Consider the following 18,902-nt stretch of genomic DNA (forward strand, 5'->3'; position numbering starts at 1 on the left):
AAACTGCATTCCACAGGATGAATCCCACTGATTAAACACTTAGAGCAACTCCCCCCTGTGCATTTTTAGCAGTGAAATTTAGACAGGTCTTTAAATCCAAGGTAGGTCTTGTAACAATACGTGTTTCTGTGCCTTTCCCTGACATTCAGACCTGGGACTGGAACATCCAAATCAAATGCTGATGGTGGTTTCCTGCATAGTGACACCCATTGCATCGTTATATTGTAATTGAAAAATAGAAATCATGGCTAAAAGTGCTTTATTCTTCTGTCATTGTGTGATTATTTTAAGTGGTAGCTGAAAAAGGACTAATTGCATGGTAGATTTACTTAGCAGGAAGACCTGCATGTTGATGTTACTGTAATATATTCTTTTTAAGCCATTCTAACTTGCAAATAAACGGTAATTTACCTTTCAATAGATGTCAGTCATTATTAGTACCATAAAAATATCTACTTTCTCTCAGCAGCCAAGGAGAATGCTAAAAGGATGCTTGCCTTTTCAGACTGTGGCTGATTATCCTCTGCATGTTTTTAATAAACCTGTAATTTTATTTAAATTCTTGATTCACCACTAAACAATGGAGCCACTGAATACAGACTATTTTTAGGGAAAAAAACACATCACACAATTACAACTACAAAAAGTTCTATGTCCTAGTTAGGAAAATTCTTGATTGTGAATGCAATCCCTGCTATGATAAATCTTTTTTTATGTGTAATGTTGGTTTACAGTGATAGTTTGGAACCCCAGTTTGACTTTCCTTTATGGCTAATGTAGCAAAACCAATAATATAAAAGGAAACTAAACCTGAGTGTGAAAGGATACCTCTGTCACATAAAAGTTGAATATAGTCCAGTGTATGCTCTCACTCAGTGCTTCTATAACTTCTCTCAAAATCCTATTGTTGCTTCTGTACATCACATCATGTATTAATGTGGCTGATAATTGATAGCAGTAGTTATGAATAGCTTCAGGCCATGATTTTTAGAAGATTTTCCTGTTTTTTCTGCCAGACTGGTGTGGTGTGGTCACACAGGGGGAATGGTGGGAGCTCAGTGGGCTCCTGGGACAGCAGTGTCAGTGCTCCTTGTTTTCAGCTGGCACCTAGGAAAACAAAATTGTCATCATGGGCTGCATCTCTGGGAGATCTGTCTGGAGAGCAAGTCACCAGTCAGTGAGATTAAATTCTCAGTGAGGTTAAATTCTCCCCACCTGTGTTAGGAAATGTGCACTTAGGTCTGAGAACCACAGTGCTGAGATGGGAAATGCCAAATGTTGCTCCTTTTTGTGCACAGGTTTATTTCTAGGCATGCCAAGATTCACTTTTGTCCAGTTTCCTTTGTTAACTTCAAAAATGTAAGTACACCATCCTGACTGCAAGAAGCTTTTTCTCTGCTTGGGTACATAAAACCAAACTGTTTCTTTCTTCCCCATCCCAGCTTGCAAATAGAAGAAGTGATTCTGGAATTAAAGAGTTGAGGGATAAGAACTCGTTCCTGTCTCCAGACTTGTAGACTCAGAGAGCTTTTCTGTTGCACACGTGTAATGTCATTGGTTCCAAGGGAGGTATTTTTATTCTGGAGGTTTGCTGGCAGAGGGAATGAAGGGCTGATAAAGCAAATAATGACAACAGCTTATTTGTAATGCTGTTATTCAGCCCTTAGTGTTGTGTTTGTGTTTGGTTCTGCCTCCTTGAAGTGACAGAGATGGTATTATTAAAATACTTTTGTGCAGGATTTCAGTATTTATGGGACATAGAGGAGTTACAGGGAGAAGGCAAGGGATGATTTGTGCCTTGGACCAGAAGGGAAGAATTATTTTGAGTGAATTCATTACATGTACAACTCTTGTTCTATTCTTCCTTTTTTTTTTTTTTTTTCTTTTTCAGGAGAAGAAGGAACACAAACGCACACAGAGAGCAGCAGCCAAGAAGCTGAAGGACAGACACGATGCCAGTCTTGCACATCCACATTTCTCAAGCTAATCTGGAGGTTCCTGATCATTTTGTCCGTCTCTTCCTCTTGGGTTGGGACCACACAGTTTGTCAAAATCACTTTTGAGACCTTTGACTGTCCCTTTTTCATGACTTGGTTCTCAACAAACTGGAACATTATGATTTTTCCCATTTATTATTCCGGGCACCTTGCAACTGCTCAGGAGAAGCAGTCTCCAATCAAAAAATTCAGGTAGGCTTTATCGTGGCAGTATCCCTTTAAAAATCCTAATTCCTGAGGCCTGAGATCACTGCTGTGCTCAGTTCCACCTGTGGTGTCAGAATAAAGGTCATGCTGCAGGAAACTTCATTCATGAATAGCTCACAGGAGGCTGACAGATGAGTGACTTGTGCTGAATAAATGGATACTTGATTGTTAAAGGTTTTTTTAAATGAGTTGAAAAGGTCAATAATCTGCTTATAATTGTTATATTGTCTGGTATCTCTGTATTTTGTGTTCTTGTCTGGATCAGGCCGTTGATTGATGTGTCCTGGTCCATTTATGATGGAACAGCAGTGTTGGGTACAACCAAACCAACTCCTAGCTGAGAAGAAAGATGCTCAGAGTTGAGGAGGTGGTTTCCATGTGGAAGACCATGGCTTGCTCTCTGTGCTGAGCAGGTACAGCAGGATGCAAACTGCCCTTTCCTCCTGCTGGAAATTCATAAATCCCTTTTCAGTAGTCCCTGAGAAATCAAAGAAATATAAGGTTAAGGGGGAACACAAAGAAATCATCCAGTCCGACCACCAGTGCTGCAGCTTGGCTTCACCTTAGCCAGTTCTGAAGAAAACCACATCTCATCTGTCTCCAGGGCTTGGAAGTACCTCACATTCGGTGACAACTGAAATTACAATTCCTCCTCCAATTTTATTACTCCACTGATGTGGCAGTGACGTGGGAGCTGCTTTAAAGGACAGGACAAAACTCAGGAGATGGCACACCTTGCCCAGGGAGGGAAGATACTCACAGGGTCATTTTGAGCTGGGACACAATTCTGTTGTTCCAGTGCAGGCTTGCTTGGAAAAAAAACCTGCCTGACTCCAGCAGAATTGTGTGTTCCAGCAGGAATCACCCAGTGTGGGGCCCATCCCTGGCTCCTGCTGTCACTGAGACACAGGGAATCCCATTTGAGACTGTCAGGCTGGAGTGCAGCAGGGCCAAACTCTTCCCTCAGCTGCTTTTTGCCAGGATCTGGGATGTAATTTGGCCCTAAATTATCATTTCTGTCAAATCAGCGTGACTGAAATTGAACAGTTGCGCTTAATTAAGTGCTTCTCTGCAAACCCTGGTGCTTCTTCTGTTAATGATGCTTCATTCAGATTTCTGCTGGAGTGTTTGTGAGAACATTAACAGTGTCAGCTTGGCTTCTGCACGTGGGGTGAAGTAATAACAATTGCACAGCAGATAAGGAAGAAGGTGAGAACAAATACCCCTGCAGATAAATCCCCTGCAGTTGGCTCATTGATTATATCTCTATCAGAGCAAAATTTTGGGGCAATGCATATAAAAATTCCTGTGCTTAAATAATTGATATGTTTCCCCAGGTATTAGGAATCCAGCTTTTAAAGTTGAGGACACTGTGTTAAATGCCACAGGAATTTCTGCAGTGGGTCAGTGAATGTGTGGACTCAGGACATCAGTGTTAGAGCTGATGGGAATCTTCCCAGAGTGTTTCTTATTCCAGATATGTCAGGAACTCATGTCCCAGGGAGGAAGTAACTGCTGGTAAATAATGATTTCATCAGGGGGAGCAACTGCTTGGTGTGTGCTGTGTTACAGCTTGACTGTCCAAACGCTTTCAGTTTGGATATGGGCATCTCCTCAGGATGAGCTCTGGAATTTTTGGTGAACTAAAGGATTGAAAATTTGTAGTTTTAACTTGGAGCCAGGTTTAATTTGGAAAGGATCTTTGGAGGTCATTTCACCCAGCCTCCTCCCCAGAACAGGGGCGTTTTCAAACCTTGATTGATTGTGTATTTTCTTGATTTGCACTCTTGATGTTGTTCCTATTACAAGGCTTTTTATTACATTTTGTAGGATTTCTTGCTGCTTCATTTGCCTACTTTTTTCCTGTGCAGTAGCTAAGTCTTGTCAATAAACCCATTTGCAGCAGTTCCAGGCTTTCCTCGGAGACCAGAGGTGATTTATCTTTGTGTTTCTGGAGGATGTAGTTACTCTCTAGGAGCTTTAAAGACATCAGACATTTTGTCCAGCAGATATTCCCAGTGGATATGAACAAACAATGTCTGTGACATCTTGGCAGAGATCAGTGATCCTGGGAGTGACTTGCAGAGTGCTGCCCCAGGCTGGCAGAGCTGCAGAGAGCCACTGCTCCTTTAATAAATCCCGCTTGGAAGGACAGGAGTCTCAATTCTCAACATCACATTGGCTTTCTGGCAAGTTTGGGCTGCTCAGTACCTAAAGGAGCTACAAGAGAGATGGGTTTTTGACAAGGACATGGAAGGGTAATGACTTCAGACTGAGAGAGGACAGGTTTAGATTAAATATTGAAAATAAATTCTTGACTGTGAGGGTGGTGAGGTTGCACAAAGAATCTGTGGCTGTCCCTGGATCTCTGGAAGTGTCCAAGGCCAGGCTGGACAGGGCTTGGAGCAGCCTGGGATAGTGGAAGGTGTCCCTGCCATGGCAGGGGGTTGGAACTGGATGGCTTTTAAGGTCTCTTCCAACCCAAACCCCTCTAGAACTCTCTTCTTATAATATTTGAATTATAAATTGTGTGTTTCTTACCTTTCTCATTTTACCTTAGAGATTCAATCTTGTGGTCTGAGAAAACATCTCATGGTTATGAACTCCCTGCTGCATTTAGGTGAAGTGTCTTGGTTGTCTTGAGGCAGAAGACAGCTCTTGGTATCCCCTCAGTATTGTAAATAAAAACTCTGTACCTCATAAAGAGCTTGAAACCCCTTCCATTAGTACTGGATAAGATGATCTGAAGTTCAGGAAGCTCAGAAATTTGAAATCTAACCCTGCCAGCATTTACCACAGCAGAAGACACTGCACAGACCTGGCTTAGGAGCCTGATGCAGTTGTGCTGTGGAATAGGTGGGTGAAATTTTCAATGTCAGTACATTTTGCCTCCCCATCTGGCACCTTGGCTTCTCAAGGACAAGCACTGTGACACTGAGCAGCTTCCTGCCAGGATACACCCACGGTGTAAGAGCTGAGATTGGTGCTGCAGCTCTTCCCAGCCTGGGACACTGGCCAGGGAAAGTATTGCTAGGTGCAGGTTTGATGTGAACAAAACACACTGGGAAGAGTTGGATTTCATGGATGACAAGAAGTGAGCATCACCTGGAGTGCAGACTGAGCCATAAGTAGCTGGTATTTGTATGTGACCCTGGCACTGCAGGTTTCTCACCCCCCAGACCTCTCCCTCCTGCAGCAGTAGCTCAGTGCACCTGTGGAATGGCACTGCAAATCCAGGGCTGCTCTGCAAAGGGTTTTACTGCAAATCCAGGGCTGCTCTGCAAAGGGCTTTTCAGGGGAAACATAAGGAACAGCATCAGCACAAAGCCGGGCTTCCCATGGACCATTCCTGTGGGACACAGCATTCCTTGGTGCTGCCCCCCGAGCCAGGCACTGCAATAGGTGAGAGCTTCATGCAGAATTCCCTTTCCTTCTGCTGCAGCTCTCCACCAGACAAACAGAGCTGGTCAGGCCATTTCTGCCACTTCAGATTCGGTGCTGGGAACACAACTCAGCAGGGTGTTTAACCACACTCAGCTTGGTGCCTGTCCCCTGCAGTGGAGCTGGGAGGTATTTTATTGCTGCAGATGCCATCACTTAGGCAGAAGCACTGGATTTGTGCTCACAGAAGGTGCTGCTGTATTATTTGCTGCCCTAATGTCACTGTAGCCTTGCCAAGTTCTATTCCAGGTGATGTCACTGCATTGTCTGTGTTCCTGTACCCCAGGTCTCTGCCTGTTTGCTGTTTCTTACTGTGAGCTGCTTAAAACCAGCTGCTGGATTTCACTCCAATAGCAGCTGTGTGTCAGGAGGGAACAAACCCATTCCTGTGCATAGCCTGGCATCAGAATAACTGAGAAGGCACACGAGCTATTTAGTGGGTGCCAGAGGCAAAGCTGCACAACTGCCTGAGGTGCTGTAATTCCTGAGAGCATGGCACCCTGCCCAGAGCTGATGGCTGAGGGCTACCTGCAAGTAAAAAGAGTTATTTGTGTCAGAGGGCAGGTTTTAAATAGACCTCTTGAGCATTTGGAAATAGTTTGTGTCGTAGTTTCAGGGTCAGCTGCCCTTAGGTATGTCTGTGCCTCTAAGTCAGCAGCCTGCAGCATTATTTGTGTGGGGAGGGTTCCAGGGAGCCCTCTCTCCTCTCCTGAGCCCAGGGTTTTAATCACTGTCATGTCTGATGACTCCTGCAAGTTTAATTTTAGTTGCATGTCAGAAAGGCTGAGTTAACCACTGAGCCACCAGCCCTCACAAAGCCTCAGGCAATCTGACTGGGAAAATAAAGTATTCTCCCTGTCTGCTCATTGAGTGAGCATTATTCATGGAGCTCTCCGAGGCACAGGGGTGAATTCATCAAGTCTCTGCCTCGACCAGAACGACCCTGTCAGAGACTTTGCTGTATTTTCTTCACTGAGAGTTGAGGAACCACCAGCAGCCCCTGTTTTGTGTGGCCACTGCTCTGTGTGATGGAGACCCTTCCACCTTCCCCCTTAAACCCCCATTGCCGGGGTCTGTGGAGCATTTCCAAATCCTTTTCTTGGCTGTGCATCTCTGCTCAGCCCTCCCACTGCTCCTGGGAACTCAGAGATCAGTGACATTGCTGGGGCAGCCACAGCTGCCTCTCCCAAATCTGTGACCCAGAAGAATGTGATGGCCCCTGAGCCTTCCTCCTTGGAGGATTCACTCTGTCAGGGCACTTGGGAATGTCCTCCTGGCTCTGCTCTGGGTTTGTCTGTGTGCAAACATCCCAGGGTTCTGCAGGACAGCAAAACCTGGCCCGTTCTGGCATCTGGATCCAGCTGTGCCTTGCATTTCTGGAGGCAGCCCAGGCACCTTTCTGCCATTTTTAACACATCACAGGCTTCTTTCCTCATGGAGCACCCTGGCTGTGGTGTCATGGAATGGTGGCACAGCCACACTGCACCCACCTGTCTTCAGGTGAGATGTAGTCTGAGCCCACAGTCACACTCTGCACCCACCTGAGTCTCAAGGGGAAGCATCTTTTAAAGGTGAACTGCTGTATCTGGGTGTCAAGGAGCACTGAAGTGCTGCCAGTGAGTCCCTTCTCACACAGGGAAATTTGTCACCTCTAACTCATGTTGAAATCAGAGTTACAAAAGCCTGCATTCAAAGTTAGGCATTAATTTATTCGCTTCACTGCCTGTTTGCTTTGCATCTCAGATAAATGATGCACACCGGTAGCTGTTCTTTTTTATATTTTAAATATTTTTATCCTGGTCTTTGTTGAACAGGACTCTTGAGAGCATCGAGGTCAACTAGAGTGAAGGAGATAATTAGCAGATCCACCAGCCTGAGTGTTAACTTGTTACACAGGGTTTGAGAATGAAATTTATTATTACCAAAAATGACTGCTTCGTACACCAGGTTGTCTTAGTGGCATCAGGAAATGAGTGGTTATTAAGTAGAATCATAAAACCATTTAAGTTAAGATGTAGCTGACCTCAGTTATTACATAGATGTTATAATTCTGTTTTCCTCAAAACGAGAGTGATGATTTCCAATCATAAGAGTAAAAAACTGCAATGTCTTTAACAGCAAAATTCCCAAGAATTAATAAAAGTGATTAAGGGGTCCTGAAAACAATTTTGTCTTCCAAATCAGGATAATTATCAAACCACCCCCACCACCCCCAAATAACAAACATTTTTGACATCACATTGCAGCACAATCTCTGAAGCTGCTAATTAGTTCTACATAATTAGTGTTTTAGCAATCTTCCAAGCTCAGCCACTTTTGGCTGTGAGCTTTTGGATTATTCCCTCCATGTCCCTTTCCTTGGAAGGATGTGCTGCAGGTTGAGGGTGCCTTGGTTCCCTCCCCTGCTTTCTGGGGTCACTTGTGGGACCTCCCATGTTTTAAGCAGTGTCAGGGACCCTGCCATGCCAAGAAGGGAAGAGCACTGGGAATATCTTCAGGAATACTTTCAACCAGGATGCAGACTGTGGGGTTGCTAAAAAACATCCTTCCCAGTCTGGGAAAGGCAGAGATTCCTGAAATCCTAAGAAGCAAACAGCTCACTTGAGCTGTGTGTGACACAGTGTTTGGGAAGCTGGGGGTTTTGTTTGCAATTTAATCCTCGAGGAAATGTCTCCTAGAAAACACAGCTTTTCACTGTACAATAAAATGAAGCTGTTAAATACCTTTCCCTCCCTTTCCCTCCCTTCTCTCACACTTGTGTTTGCCTGGCTCACTCCCACTGCCTGGTGGCTCCCTTCCCCACCACGCTGATGTGTCTGGCAGTCTTTTTTAGTATCTTTAGGCAATTCTTAAAGCTTCCCTGGCCATACATAAAAATGTATTTCAATATGAATGAAAACAGGGCTTGGAGCAATGCAAAAAAAAAGAATATTGGCAAGCTGCAGAGAAAAATTGGTGATTCTCATCCCTGTGCTCATGGCCTTGAAGGCAGAGTCTGGCAGCTGTTGGAACATTATAGATAACCTTCATTTCTGTGTGTGAGTCCCTGGGATTATTGTTGCACAGAGTGTGATTATTCCAGGTAAGTTATGCCTTTTCTTCTTGCAAAATTGCTGTTTTAAGAAGATTGTGGGTCGTTTTCCCTATGTGAATTAAAGAATGGATTCTCTTGGGCGTGTGGAGCAGTTAGGAAAAGCATGTAAAAACCAAATGAATGTTAGTTGTGCTGGAGTGAATGCTAAGGAAAACCCTGGCTGAGACTGAAACTCTTTTCTTTCCATAGGGAATGCAGTCGGATTTTTGGTGAAGATGGTCTGACGCTGAAACTCTTTCTTAAAAGGACTGCTCCCTTTTCTATTCTGTGGACTTTGACTAACTACCTGTATTTACTGGCTTTAAAGAAGCTCACAGCCACAGACGTCTCTGCCCTGTTCTGTTGTAACAAAGCTTTTGTCTTCTTGCTTTCTTGGATTGTGCTCAAAGACAGGTTCATGGGAGCAAGGGTAATGAACGTGCCTCCTTTTCCACTCTCTCATGTTTTCATAATTGCACTGAAACCCATCAGCCATGGTGCTGCCACAGCACTGCTGCAGGCACACCATGAAAAATTCCTCATTTAATTTTATGATGCAGCCTCAGGATCAGTTAGAGACCTCAGAATTTCAGAGGGAATTCAGTGTGGGAATTTCAAGGAGCTGTTACAGCCAAGTGTAACTTGATGAATTGCAATAGAAGAACTTCCAGTTTCATAGAAACCTGTTCTGTCTTGGCTTATTGTGCTGAAGTTTAGTTAATCTTGTTTTAAACTTAGTGATAAATGCTTCTAACCAAAGCAGTTTTATTCCTTATTTGGGTAGACAGATGTTTTCAATGTGTGATGTATTTTTCTTGTACTACCCTCCCACTTTTCACACACACATTTACATGTGCATGTGCCAAAATTGCTTTAAAATTAACACAGCTCTCTTGTGTGGAGGTGCATTTAGCACTGAGGTGTTACAGGACTCACTGGCAGTAAAATGGACCCTGCAAAAATTTAGAACAGAACTCGAACAAAATGATGTGCCCCTGGATCTGAGGAAAGCAAACTTGTGTAATTTTCCATGTACACATCTCCCAACATGCAGCAGTTTAACTGTTGGCTTCACACCTTGGATGGGGAGTAGTGAGGGTTTCTGCTTGTTCATTGATGCAGATTCCCCTCTAGAATGGCTCCACGTCGTGTTGGGCACATTCCTGACTGAATTAATGAAAACCTTGAACTTCATTAGACACTGGTTGGGGCCAGGTATGGTGGCTTTGATTAGAAGGGACCAGCAGGAGCTGGGTTTAAGTTCCATGGAAAGTGTGGTGGATCAGGAGATCATCCAAGTCAGGTTGTTTTTTGAAAATGGGCACAGCAGCTTTTTTTTTTTTCTTTAGTAGTATGATAGAAAGGTTCAGAAATGAAAGAAAAAGACATCCTGTTGTACAGGATCTGATCTGGCTTTTGGAGGAGCCACCAGGACACTGAGCAGAGCACAGCTCAGGAGCTGAGCCAGTGCTTGAAGGTAAAGCCAGACACCTGGATATCTTCTCCATACACAGCTGAAAATACAGAAAGATCAGGTGAATGTGGCTCACCCTCAGTCCACTGACTGAATCAAAGAACAAACAGAGTGTAAAACCCTCAGTTCTCTACAGAAATACCAGGAACAATAACTACCCCTCTCTGCCCCTTGATCATCTGAAAAAATTGAACATTTTTTACCCTTTAAGCTAATTTTCATCCCAAAGCAACATCTTTCTGGAGGAGCAAGCATAGCTCTTTTATTCTCCTAGCCTGCCCTATTAAAGAAACCTAGAAATAAAAGCTATTTTCACTTATTATTTATTTTTCACTGACTAAAAAAGGTTGCCATAAATATGCACTAGTAGGAATGCTGTAGACACCGTGGGGTTCACACAGGAAAAACTTTTCCTGGAGAGAAGATTTTCCTGGATTTCACTGCTCGCTGGCAGAGCCTGCATGCCCATTGCTGGAGAGGTGATTCACAGCAGCTCTCCTGACAGAATAACACTTCATGGTGTTAATAACCAGGCAGGAGAGTGTTTGAGAGCTAAAATACAACAGAGCAGCACAGACCCAGCTTTTTGTGCTCTGGATGCCTCAGCTGCTCTCTCTCAGAGAGCAGCAGGAATTGGGTTATTTGGACAGCGAGGACATGACAAGAAATGAAGGTTTAATTCTATACCCTCAGCCATGTTTTTGTGGAAAAACTCTGCAGCCAGGAGCCCAGCCAGCTTTTCCAAGGAGCTCAGCTCCCAGCAGCTCTTCCAGAGCCCCACCAGGTGCGTGCAGGGCAGGGATGCTCCAGTGCCTCTGCAGCAGTGGCTCTGCAGCACATTCCCAGCTCCCTGTGTGCCCAGGGTGGCTGCAGCAGTCCCCAGAGTGCCCATGGATGCCCACGGGCATGGGGAGCTGCCTGACATCCCTCTGATGCCCTGGCACCCTTCCCGCACATCTGGAAGCAGCTGCCAGCCAGGCTGCAGGGCTGGATTTTCAGATGCCACGTCTAAAGACAAACCTGTCGTGCTGGCCACCCTGTGGAATGGCACAGTCCCACCCGTGGGAGCCCTCAGTAACTGCAGAAGGGCTGCACACAAAGCTTCAGCTGCTGTGGCTGTGTTTGAGGCACCCAGAGTGTGCCATCAGTGGTGAAGCTGTAGCAGCCACCGAGAGAGAGAAAAACACCCGGGGAGGTTTAGGTTGGGTCTGAGGAAAGATTTCTCTACAGGAAGGGTGGTGAGGCACTGGAACAGGCTGCCCAGGGAAGTGGTGGAGTCACCATTCCTGGGAAGTGCAGATTGGTGCTTGGGGCCATGGTTTAGTGGTGGATCTGGCAGTGTTAGGTGAAGGGCTGGACTCAATGAGGTCTTTTCCAACCTTAGCAGTTCTCTGGTTCTGTTTACCTATAAAAGTAGTGCAGGTAGAGCTCAGGAACCTTGAAGTACCTCCTGCCCTGGGCAAGGACACACAGAACCACCCCTGCCTGCACCTTAGCCTTTGCTTGGACACTTCTGAACATCTCTCAAATTAATAACATATCCATGTTACACTTTGGGAAGTCCAGAGAGCTTTGGCTCAAACCAAGCACCAGTATTTAAAAACTTTACATATTTGAGTAGTCCTGGTTTGTGCAGCTTAGATTTAGATACATGCTTATATGTTTGCATGTTTAAGCCCTTGGTTGGGCTTCACATGTGGAGTTGAATCAATGTTTTTTAGGTAGGTACAGAGTAGTTTGTGGACGTTTTTCTCCCCTGAAAATGTTGAATTTAGCCTGGAGAGAAGTTTCTTCCCCATCCTTGAAGGTGTTCAGTGCCAGGTTGGACGAGGCTTGGAGCAACCTGGGATAGTGGAAGGTGTCCCTGCCATGGCAGGGGGTTGGAGCTGGATGATCTTTGGGTTTCCTTCCAACCCAAACTGTTGTGTGATTCTTTACACCTCATTTTCTGCTCTGCCCCACATAGTAAAAAAATGTTTCTGATAAGCTGTTGGTTGGCCTTGCTCTCTTTCAGGGAAAAAAGATAAAAAAAGAAGCAAGCTGATTTCATTCCTTACCTAGGAGGCTCCAAAAGTTACTATGCTCTTCCATTAATTAAAAGTCTCATTTAATGAGCTGACAGCCACCTTTGCTTCCCTGTGACCTTGCAGAGCAGCCTGCAGATGTGAGCTCAGGTTTCTAAAGCCAACACCTGAGGCAGGCACAGGTCAGCTGTGCTGTTGCCCTGGTATGTAACATGCAGGAGGAGCCTTGAGCATGAAATTTAAATAATGTTTTTGCTGTTTTCAGTCTCAGGTCTTTCTTACGTCTCAGGAGGTTGTGTTGCTCCACATGTGTCCATAATTTTAGTTGTTTCAGGGGAAAAAAGAGTGCTTGGCTTTATAAATATTTGATTCTATTAGGAATCTGGCTCTCTAAATTTGGTTTAGACAGACTGGGAGTGAGTTTTTCACGGTAGGAAGAAAGGGGATGATGAATCTACTCATTTTCACCGGCACAAGGAAAGAACTGAGCACTGAGGGCACCAAGAGTTAAATCTCTGTCCTTGCCCTTGGAAAGAGGGCATTACTCCATTGGACTCTTCTGTTTTGCCTTCTGAGCCAGACATTGCTGGAAATAGTCCAGCTGAAATCTGAATTTCTGTGCAGGGCAGGGTGTGTAGTGCAGCCTGAGGTGACTGCAGCAGTGTGGCAGGGCAGGGGGGCTCTGGACACTCAGGCTGTGCACGTCTGAGGAGTCCTGGCTGTCATTTGGCATTGCTGCAAGGCTGGTGTCTCCCAGGATGGCCACACTGCTGGAATGTGTTATCCTGGGAAGGAAAAGGGGGAAACCTCCTGGTCCCCCCCTTGCTAAAACCCTCCCAGATCTCATCACAGCACTGAGAGACTGAGATTGCACAGGAGACTCCAGCATTGGGGGATCTGGCCTTCAGCTGCCATTTCATGGTGAATTTTGGAGCTATCAGTGATACCTTCAGGTTTTGCTGACCTGCATCTTGGATTGGGGTGTTTTACATGTAAGTGAGGTGGGATACAGACCCTGCAGTGGGGTTTGTGACTTTGGCACAGCCACTGCCATGTGAGGGGGCTCCTGTGTGCCTCAAGGACTGGTGGAATAGGGCTGATGGTGAGGGGGAAGGACTTAAAGCTGCACCCAGGAGATGAGTTTTACTGGGAAGATGTTGGCCTGGATGCCTATGGGATTTAGGAGCACTGACATTTTTACCTGGAGTCTCAGAGATTGGCTCTGCCCTGGGAGGTGATTCTGGGTTCCCCATTGTCCCCTGTGTGGGAACACCTTCACCTGAGTCGTGTGTCCCTTTAAACATGGTTTTGCTCTCCTGACTGGCCCTGCTGAAGTTTTGTGGGAGTTTTTGTGCTTATTGCCTCAGTCGGGCTCACGTCTGCTTGGGATGAGTGTCAATGGTTTTTTTGTGACTCTTGGTAAAACTGAGAGCTCTGAAAGGCTGTTTTACAGGAGGGCACGTGTTTGGATCAAGATGAAGTCTTTGAAGTCTGTGGGCTGAAGCTTAGATTTATCCAGGACTAAATATTTCTTAAATGAAGTTCAGTGATGTTTTCAAGAGGCAGAGTGCCCATGTCATGTTGGTGTTGGCTCAGGAGTTGTGCACTGGCTTGGGAAACACTCCATGGAAATTGGGTATTCAGTTTGTTTGAAATTCACACTCCACATTTACCTGCTGAGGACAATTAGGTGGAGGGGGGGGTTTAAAGAATAAAACACTTTGGGCTCCCTACAACTTCCTTTAGGTTTTTTGGAGTCAAGACCTAGAATTTCACATGTGGTGTAGTTAATGATTCCTGTTCTTTTTCTTTGAAGCTCCTTAGATGCTCTCTCTGGGATTTTCAAATGAGGCCAAAAACCTAAGCACGAAGGTAAAGGCTTCATGAAGAAATTTGGTCATATCTCTCAAAAAAAGCTGTCAGGGCACAGCCAAAACAGCTGGAAGAGCTCCCTGTGGTACCCTGCAGTTCTGAAATACAGGGCTCATTCCCCTGGACTAAATTTCCAGGATGTTTGGCCATCTAATGTTTGCATTTCAAGTCAAATTGGTGGCATTGATAAATATTTCTCTTCTTGTACAGTAGAATGTGATGCCTTAAAATTTCTTGATCTTGCAGTTGCCTCTCCAGAGTGGATGTTTAGCTGACAAAATGCATAATGATGGATGTGCTGTCAGTAGGCCCCAGCAGAATTTGCAGTGCTGTAGATCCTCATCCCTGTCAGTGCACACACTTTCATTATGCTTTACATCTCTCCCACCATCTTTCCTATTTAAGGGAAAACAAGAAAGTTCCAGGTCAGAGCAAGTGGGTCATGAGAAGCCCCTCCCAGTGATGATCTCAGCTTTACACTGCTTTGCTTTGTCTGTGCAGATAGTGGCAGCAATAATGGCAATCACAGGAATTGTAATGATGGCATATGCAGATGGTTTCCAGGGGGATTCAATTATTGGGGTGGCCTACGCCGTGGGATCAGCCTCCACATCTGCACTCTATAAGGTAGGTCACAACTGTTTGCTGGCACTCCTAAATTCATTAGTCTTGGCTGTTAAAAGGACACAAAGAGAATCACTGTAAAATAAGTGTTTTGTTCTGCTCATCACTCATGCATCACTCATGTTGTGACAATGTCAGGAAATCTGCCGTGAGGGTAATTAATTGTCATCTGCCAGTTACCCAGAATGGTTTTTGTTGATTAGTGAAATCCCCACTGCCACGCCACGGGGAGTTTAAGATCATTTTAAAATCATGACAACAGAGTTTATCAACACTTTTCAAAGGGGCTTTCAAAGGAGAGCCGGGGTGGGCAGCCCATCCCAGGTCTGCACTGCAGCTCCCTGGCACATGCTGGGCTCGGAGCCCTGGCGTGAGCCTGGCACAGGCAATCCATCAGAGACACTTCTGCCTGGAACAAATGGCTGCTCTGCAAGGTGAGGGCTGGGAAAGGCAGGGATTCTGTGTCTCAGGTCGGGCTGAACGTGCCTGGGTTTGTTTCTAGCTGCGTGTGTAAAGTTTGCAGTGAGTTGTGGTGGGATCACAGGCTGCCCTTGGCAGCTTTGGGGTTTGCTCGTCTCACTCATGAGTTTGTTGTGGCCTTTCATAGGTCACTCAGAGTTCATGAATTGAGGCTCCTAGAGGATAAGTCCTCACAGAGTGAGCCCTTCCAGGCTGGTTTTCCTCTCACAGCAGGGTCATGCTGTGGAAGTCACTGGAGTCTCCTCCCAAATCCCAGCGTTGCCACACTCATCCCAAATTCTCTACATTCATTGCATGAGTGGTGTGTCCTGGGGTTCTTGGCTTATTCTTGGCTTTTCCTGGGCTCTTCTACACTTGCTCCTCGTGGCATTTTGTGTAAAGCTTTGTTATACAGACTCAGCCATCCCCGTGGTAAAGACATGGTGCCAAAACACAGGAAAGAACAGAAATCCCACCCAAGATCCAATTGCAAGACTCTTGTGTAGGAAAAGGGCTGGGCTGTGGCCTGTTGTCCTTTGCTCCACTCTGCCCAAGGGATTGGAGTGCTTCCATGACAGGCATGGAGTCTGAACCCCTCTTCTTTCTTCTTCTCTCCAGGTTTTGTTCAAAATGTTTCTTGGGAGTGCAAACTTCGGGGAAGCAGCTCATTTCGTGTCCACCCTGGGCTTCTTCAACTTCATCTTCATCTCCATCACCCCCATCATCCTCTACTTCACTAAAGTGGAGTACTGGTACCCCTTCTCTGCTGTGCCCTGGGGTTACCTGTGTGGAGTAGCTGGCCTCTGGTTAGGTATGTGATAAAAAATATTTTATTTATTTTTCTAGGTCTTCACCCCTCCAACCCTGTGTAAAATTAGCCTCGACCACAAACAATTTCTCCTGTCCCCTTAAGCAGCAGAGCTCTCTCACAGATTAATTCTGCTCCCAGTGCAAACTGGTGCTCCTTTGAAATGATTAATGTTCTTCATTACACTTCATGAAACATTACTATTAATTGAGATACAATTAATAATTTATATGTAAGCATAGTTATAATTAATAATAATTAATAATTAACAGTAATAGCAGGGAGTAAACATGAAGCAGCACTACTAATTGCCTCTTTTTTCATCCCTACCATAGTTCCTCACCTATGCCCCTGTCTCTGGCACAGCTTGACTGCTGTAAATCCCATTTCAGAGGGATTTAAAGTTCCTGGGGGATGTTTGGGGCACCCCCAGTGCTGGGGCACCTTTCTGGAGGTGCTGCAGGCTCTGGGCAGGGCTCACATAAGGCTCCCTCTTTCTGAGCCAGAATTGCCAGCAAAATATCTGTTGGATTCAGCCCAGGGGCATTTTAATTTCCACATATAACAACATCCTTTCCTTTGGTAAAGTCTCTTTTATTCCATAATTGAAGAGGTTTTTGTCTCACTACACGTTTATTAAATGGAAGCACAGAGGATGTCATTGCCCATCCCATGCTGAGATGTGACCAGGCTGGCAGCTGAGCTGCTGGCAGCACCTTGAGCTGCTCGAACCACAACTGCAGCTGCCCTGTGAGCTCCTAGGGGACCAAAATCAGGGATAATTTGTCACCCAAGTGTATAAACCCTTATGCAGGGGGCTCAGCAGCAGGGCTGGGTGGTGGGTGATCAAAAATTTAAATTTGCTTTTAATTTTTCAAGGAAAGGTTAAAGAAACTTGAGCAGACTTTAAGGGTTTTTTTGATCTTTCAAGGAAATTGGAGCTCTCTGGGAGTGCTGTCATGTAACAAAAAAAAAAAAACCCAAAACAAAAAAAACCAGTTTTTTTAAAGCCTGATTAAAGCCTTGCAAAGCCATGAAATACGAGTGTGATAACCTCAGTTTGTGAAAGGCCATCCAGCCCTCCCCTTTCCCCTGTGAAGAATTTCTCCTAATTTCACACTCACGTAGAAAAGAAGCTAAAAATCAATCATTTGATGACAACTCCCATTGCGGTGTGGATGCTTAATATCACATATTAACATCACATAATGTACCTGTAGGGTCAAGGGGGAGGGGAAATGTCTCCCTATGGTGATTTCCCCCATTTTCATGTATTGTTTTCTGTGTTTTTCCATAGCTTTCAATATCCTGGTTAACGTTGGGGTGGTGCTGACCTACCCCATCCTGATCTCCATTGGCACCGTGCTCAGTGTCCCTGGAAATGCAGGTACCACTGGCAGAATGAGCCCCTGGGAACCCACAAAGCAGTTTTATTGCTCTGATAATTTACTGGGTGGAAATTTGTTGGATCCCAGAAACCTGGGATTTTTTTGAGCTTTCTGGCACTAACCCCCCTGAAAAACACTGCTTTTAACCTGAAGCCTTGGAAAAGGCTTCCAAATTCAAGTGATGAAGTTAAAATCACAAGTGTGTAGTTAAATAAAAGTGTGTGCTTTCACATGGTAAAAAGTTTTAAATTTGAAATTTTTATAACGTATTAATAAGTATAAAACAAGATAAAAAATTTTGAGTAGTGTCTCTTCCAGTACTCATCTTCCTTCTTTGTAGTTTCAAGTAGTAGTTTCTAATTAAACAGTTAGTGCCACACTAAAAGTCACAAAAATTTAATTATTAAGTTAAAAATATAAATAATATAAATAATAAAAGTATAAATAATAATATAAGTATAAATAATATAAGTATTACTTCTCTATTAAACTGTTTAACTTTCAAAGACCTTGTAGCTAACTGAATTCATCTCCATTTTATTTGCTTCTAGCTAGTGCCTAAAAGTGTTCAAAAGTTTTTATACTTTTAATAAAATTTAATAAACAACCAAACACAAAAAAAATCGATTTCCTTTGTATATTTTTTAATCCTAACTCTAAGTAAAAATAAAAAAAAAATCGGAAGAAACTACTAATTAAATAATACAAATACCACCACTGTTACAGGAACTCACAAAGCAGTTTTATTGATTAAATAATTTGTTGGGTGGAAATTTACTCCAGAGTCCTGTCTTGGACAGCCTCTGTCTCTGCTCTTCAGTCTCCTCTGAAGTCAGTCTTGGGGTTTTGAGCACCAGAAAATAATAAACTGGTTTTTTTGATCCTCACACAGGACACCACTGTATCGTATTTTATCTTCTGTTTCTGCTAGAGTTGGGATTAAATGCTCGAGGGACAGTATTTCTTGTTCAAACTCAGATGTTTATTAATCCTTACCTGTATTACAGTGAGTTTTACAGCACTTCTAGTTGACAAGTCAAAAATGGAAACATATCCCACTCTTTACAAGGCCTTTTAAGGCCAAATTGTCCAATTAAGAATGGACACCTAAATTTTTTTTATTTGTAATCTAACAGCTAATCACCCATGACCCACAATGCAGATTTTTTCTATCCAATTACAAAAAATCACCCAAACCCTTGAAGAAGAAGGTGAAGAAGAAGGACAAAACTTCCACCCTAAAATCTCCATCTTGCTTTCTATATATTGCTGTATTCTAAAACCTTAAATTCCAAGTTTTCCACCATGTGATACAAGCTACACCCCCATGATCCCAGCTCTGTCATCCAATTTTGGAAGCCTTCTCCACGGCCTCAGGTCAAAAGCAGTGTTTTCCTGGGGGTCAGCGCCTGTCAGCACAGAAAGCCCAAAATTCTCAGAATCCAGGGCTCCAACATGGAACAAGCCCTGTGGGAGGCTGGGCTGGGGCTCAGGTGTGCTGGGCTGGAGGCACCTGGAGCTCTCTGGGTGCTGTT

General features: G+C 44.4%; 1 protein-coding gene across 3 annotated transcripts in view; it reads left to right on the top strand.

The window, feature by feature from the left end:
- SLC35F4 (solute carrier family 35 member F4) overlaps positions 1 to 18,902 on the top strand; it is a 111,281-nt gene that overhangs the window by 89,661 nt on the left and 2,718 nt on the right. For 2 of the 3 annotated variants that reach the window (XM_088166369.1, XM_014871491.2), the window contains 5 exons: positions 1,892 to 2,189; positions 8,929 to 9,148; positions 14,590 to 14,715; positions 15,790 to 15,982; positions 17,277 to 17,366. In XM_088166369.1, coding sequence (XP_088022495.1) covers positions 1,892 to 2,189; positions 8,929 to 9,148; positions 14,590 to 14,715; positions 15,790 to 15,982; positions 17,277 to 17,366 — 927 coding nt within the window. Of the gene's footprint in view, positions 1 to 1,891; positions 2,190 to 8,928; positions 9,149 to 11,047; positions 14,089 to 14,589; positions 14,716 to 15,789; positions 15,983 to 17,276; positions 17,367 to 18,902 lie in introns of those variants that run through there. The other variant, XM_088166370.1, reaches the window with a different exon arrangement.

The sequence above is a fragment of the Sturnus vulgaris genome, chromosome 6 (genome assembly GCF_052056855.1).
Source record: "Sturnus vulgaris isolate bStuVul1 chromosome 6, bStuVul1.hap1, whole genome shotgun sequence".
NCBI lineage: Eukaryota > Metazoa > Chordata > Aves > Passeriformes > Sturnidae > Sturnus > Sturnus vulgaris.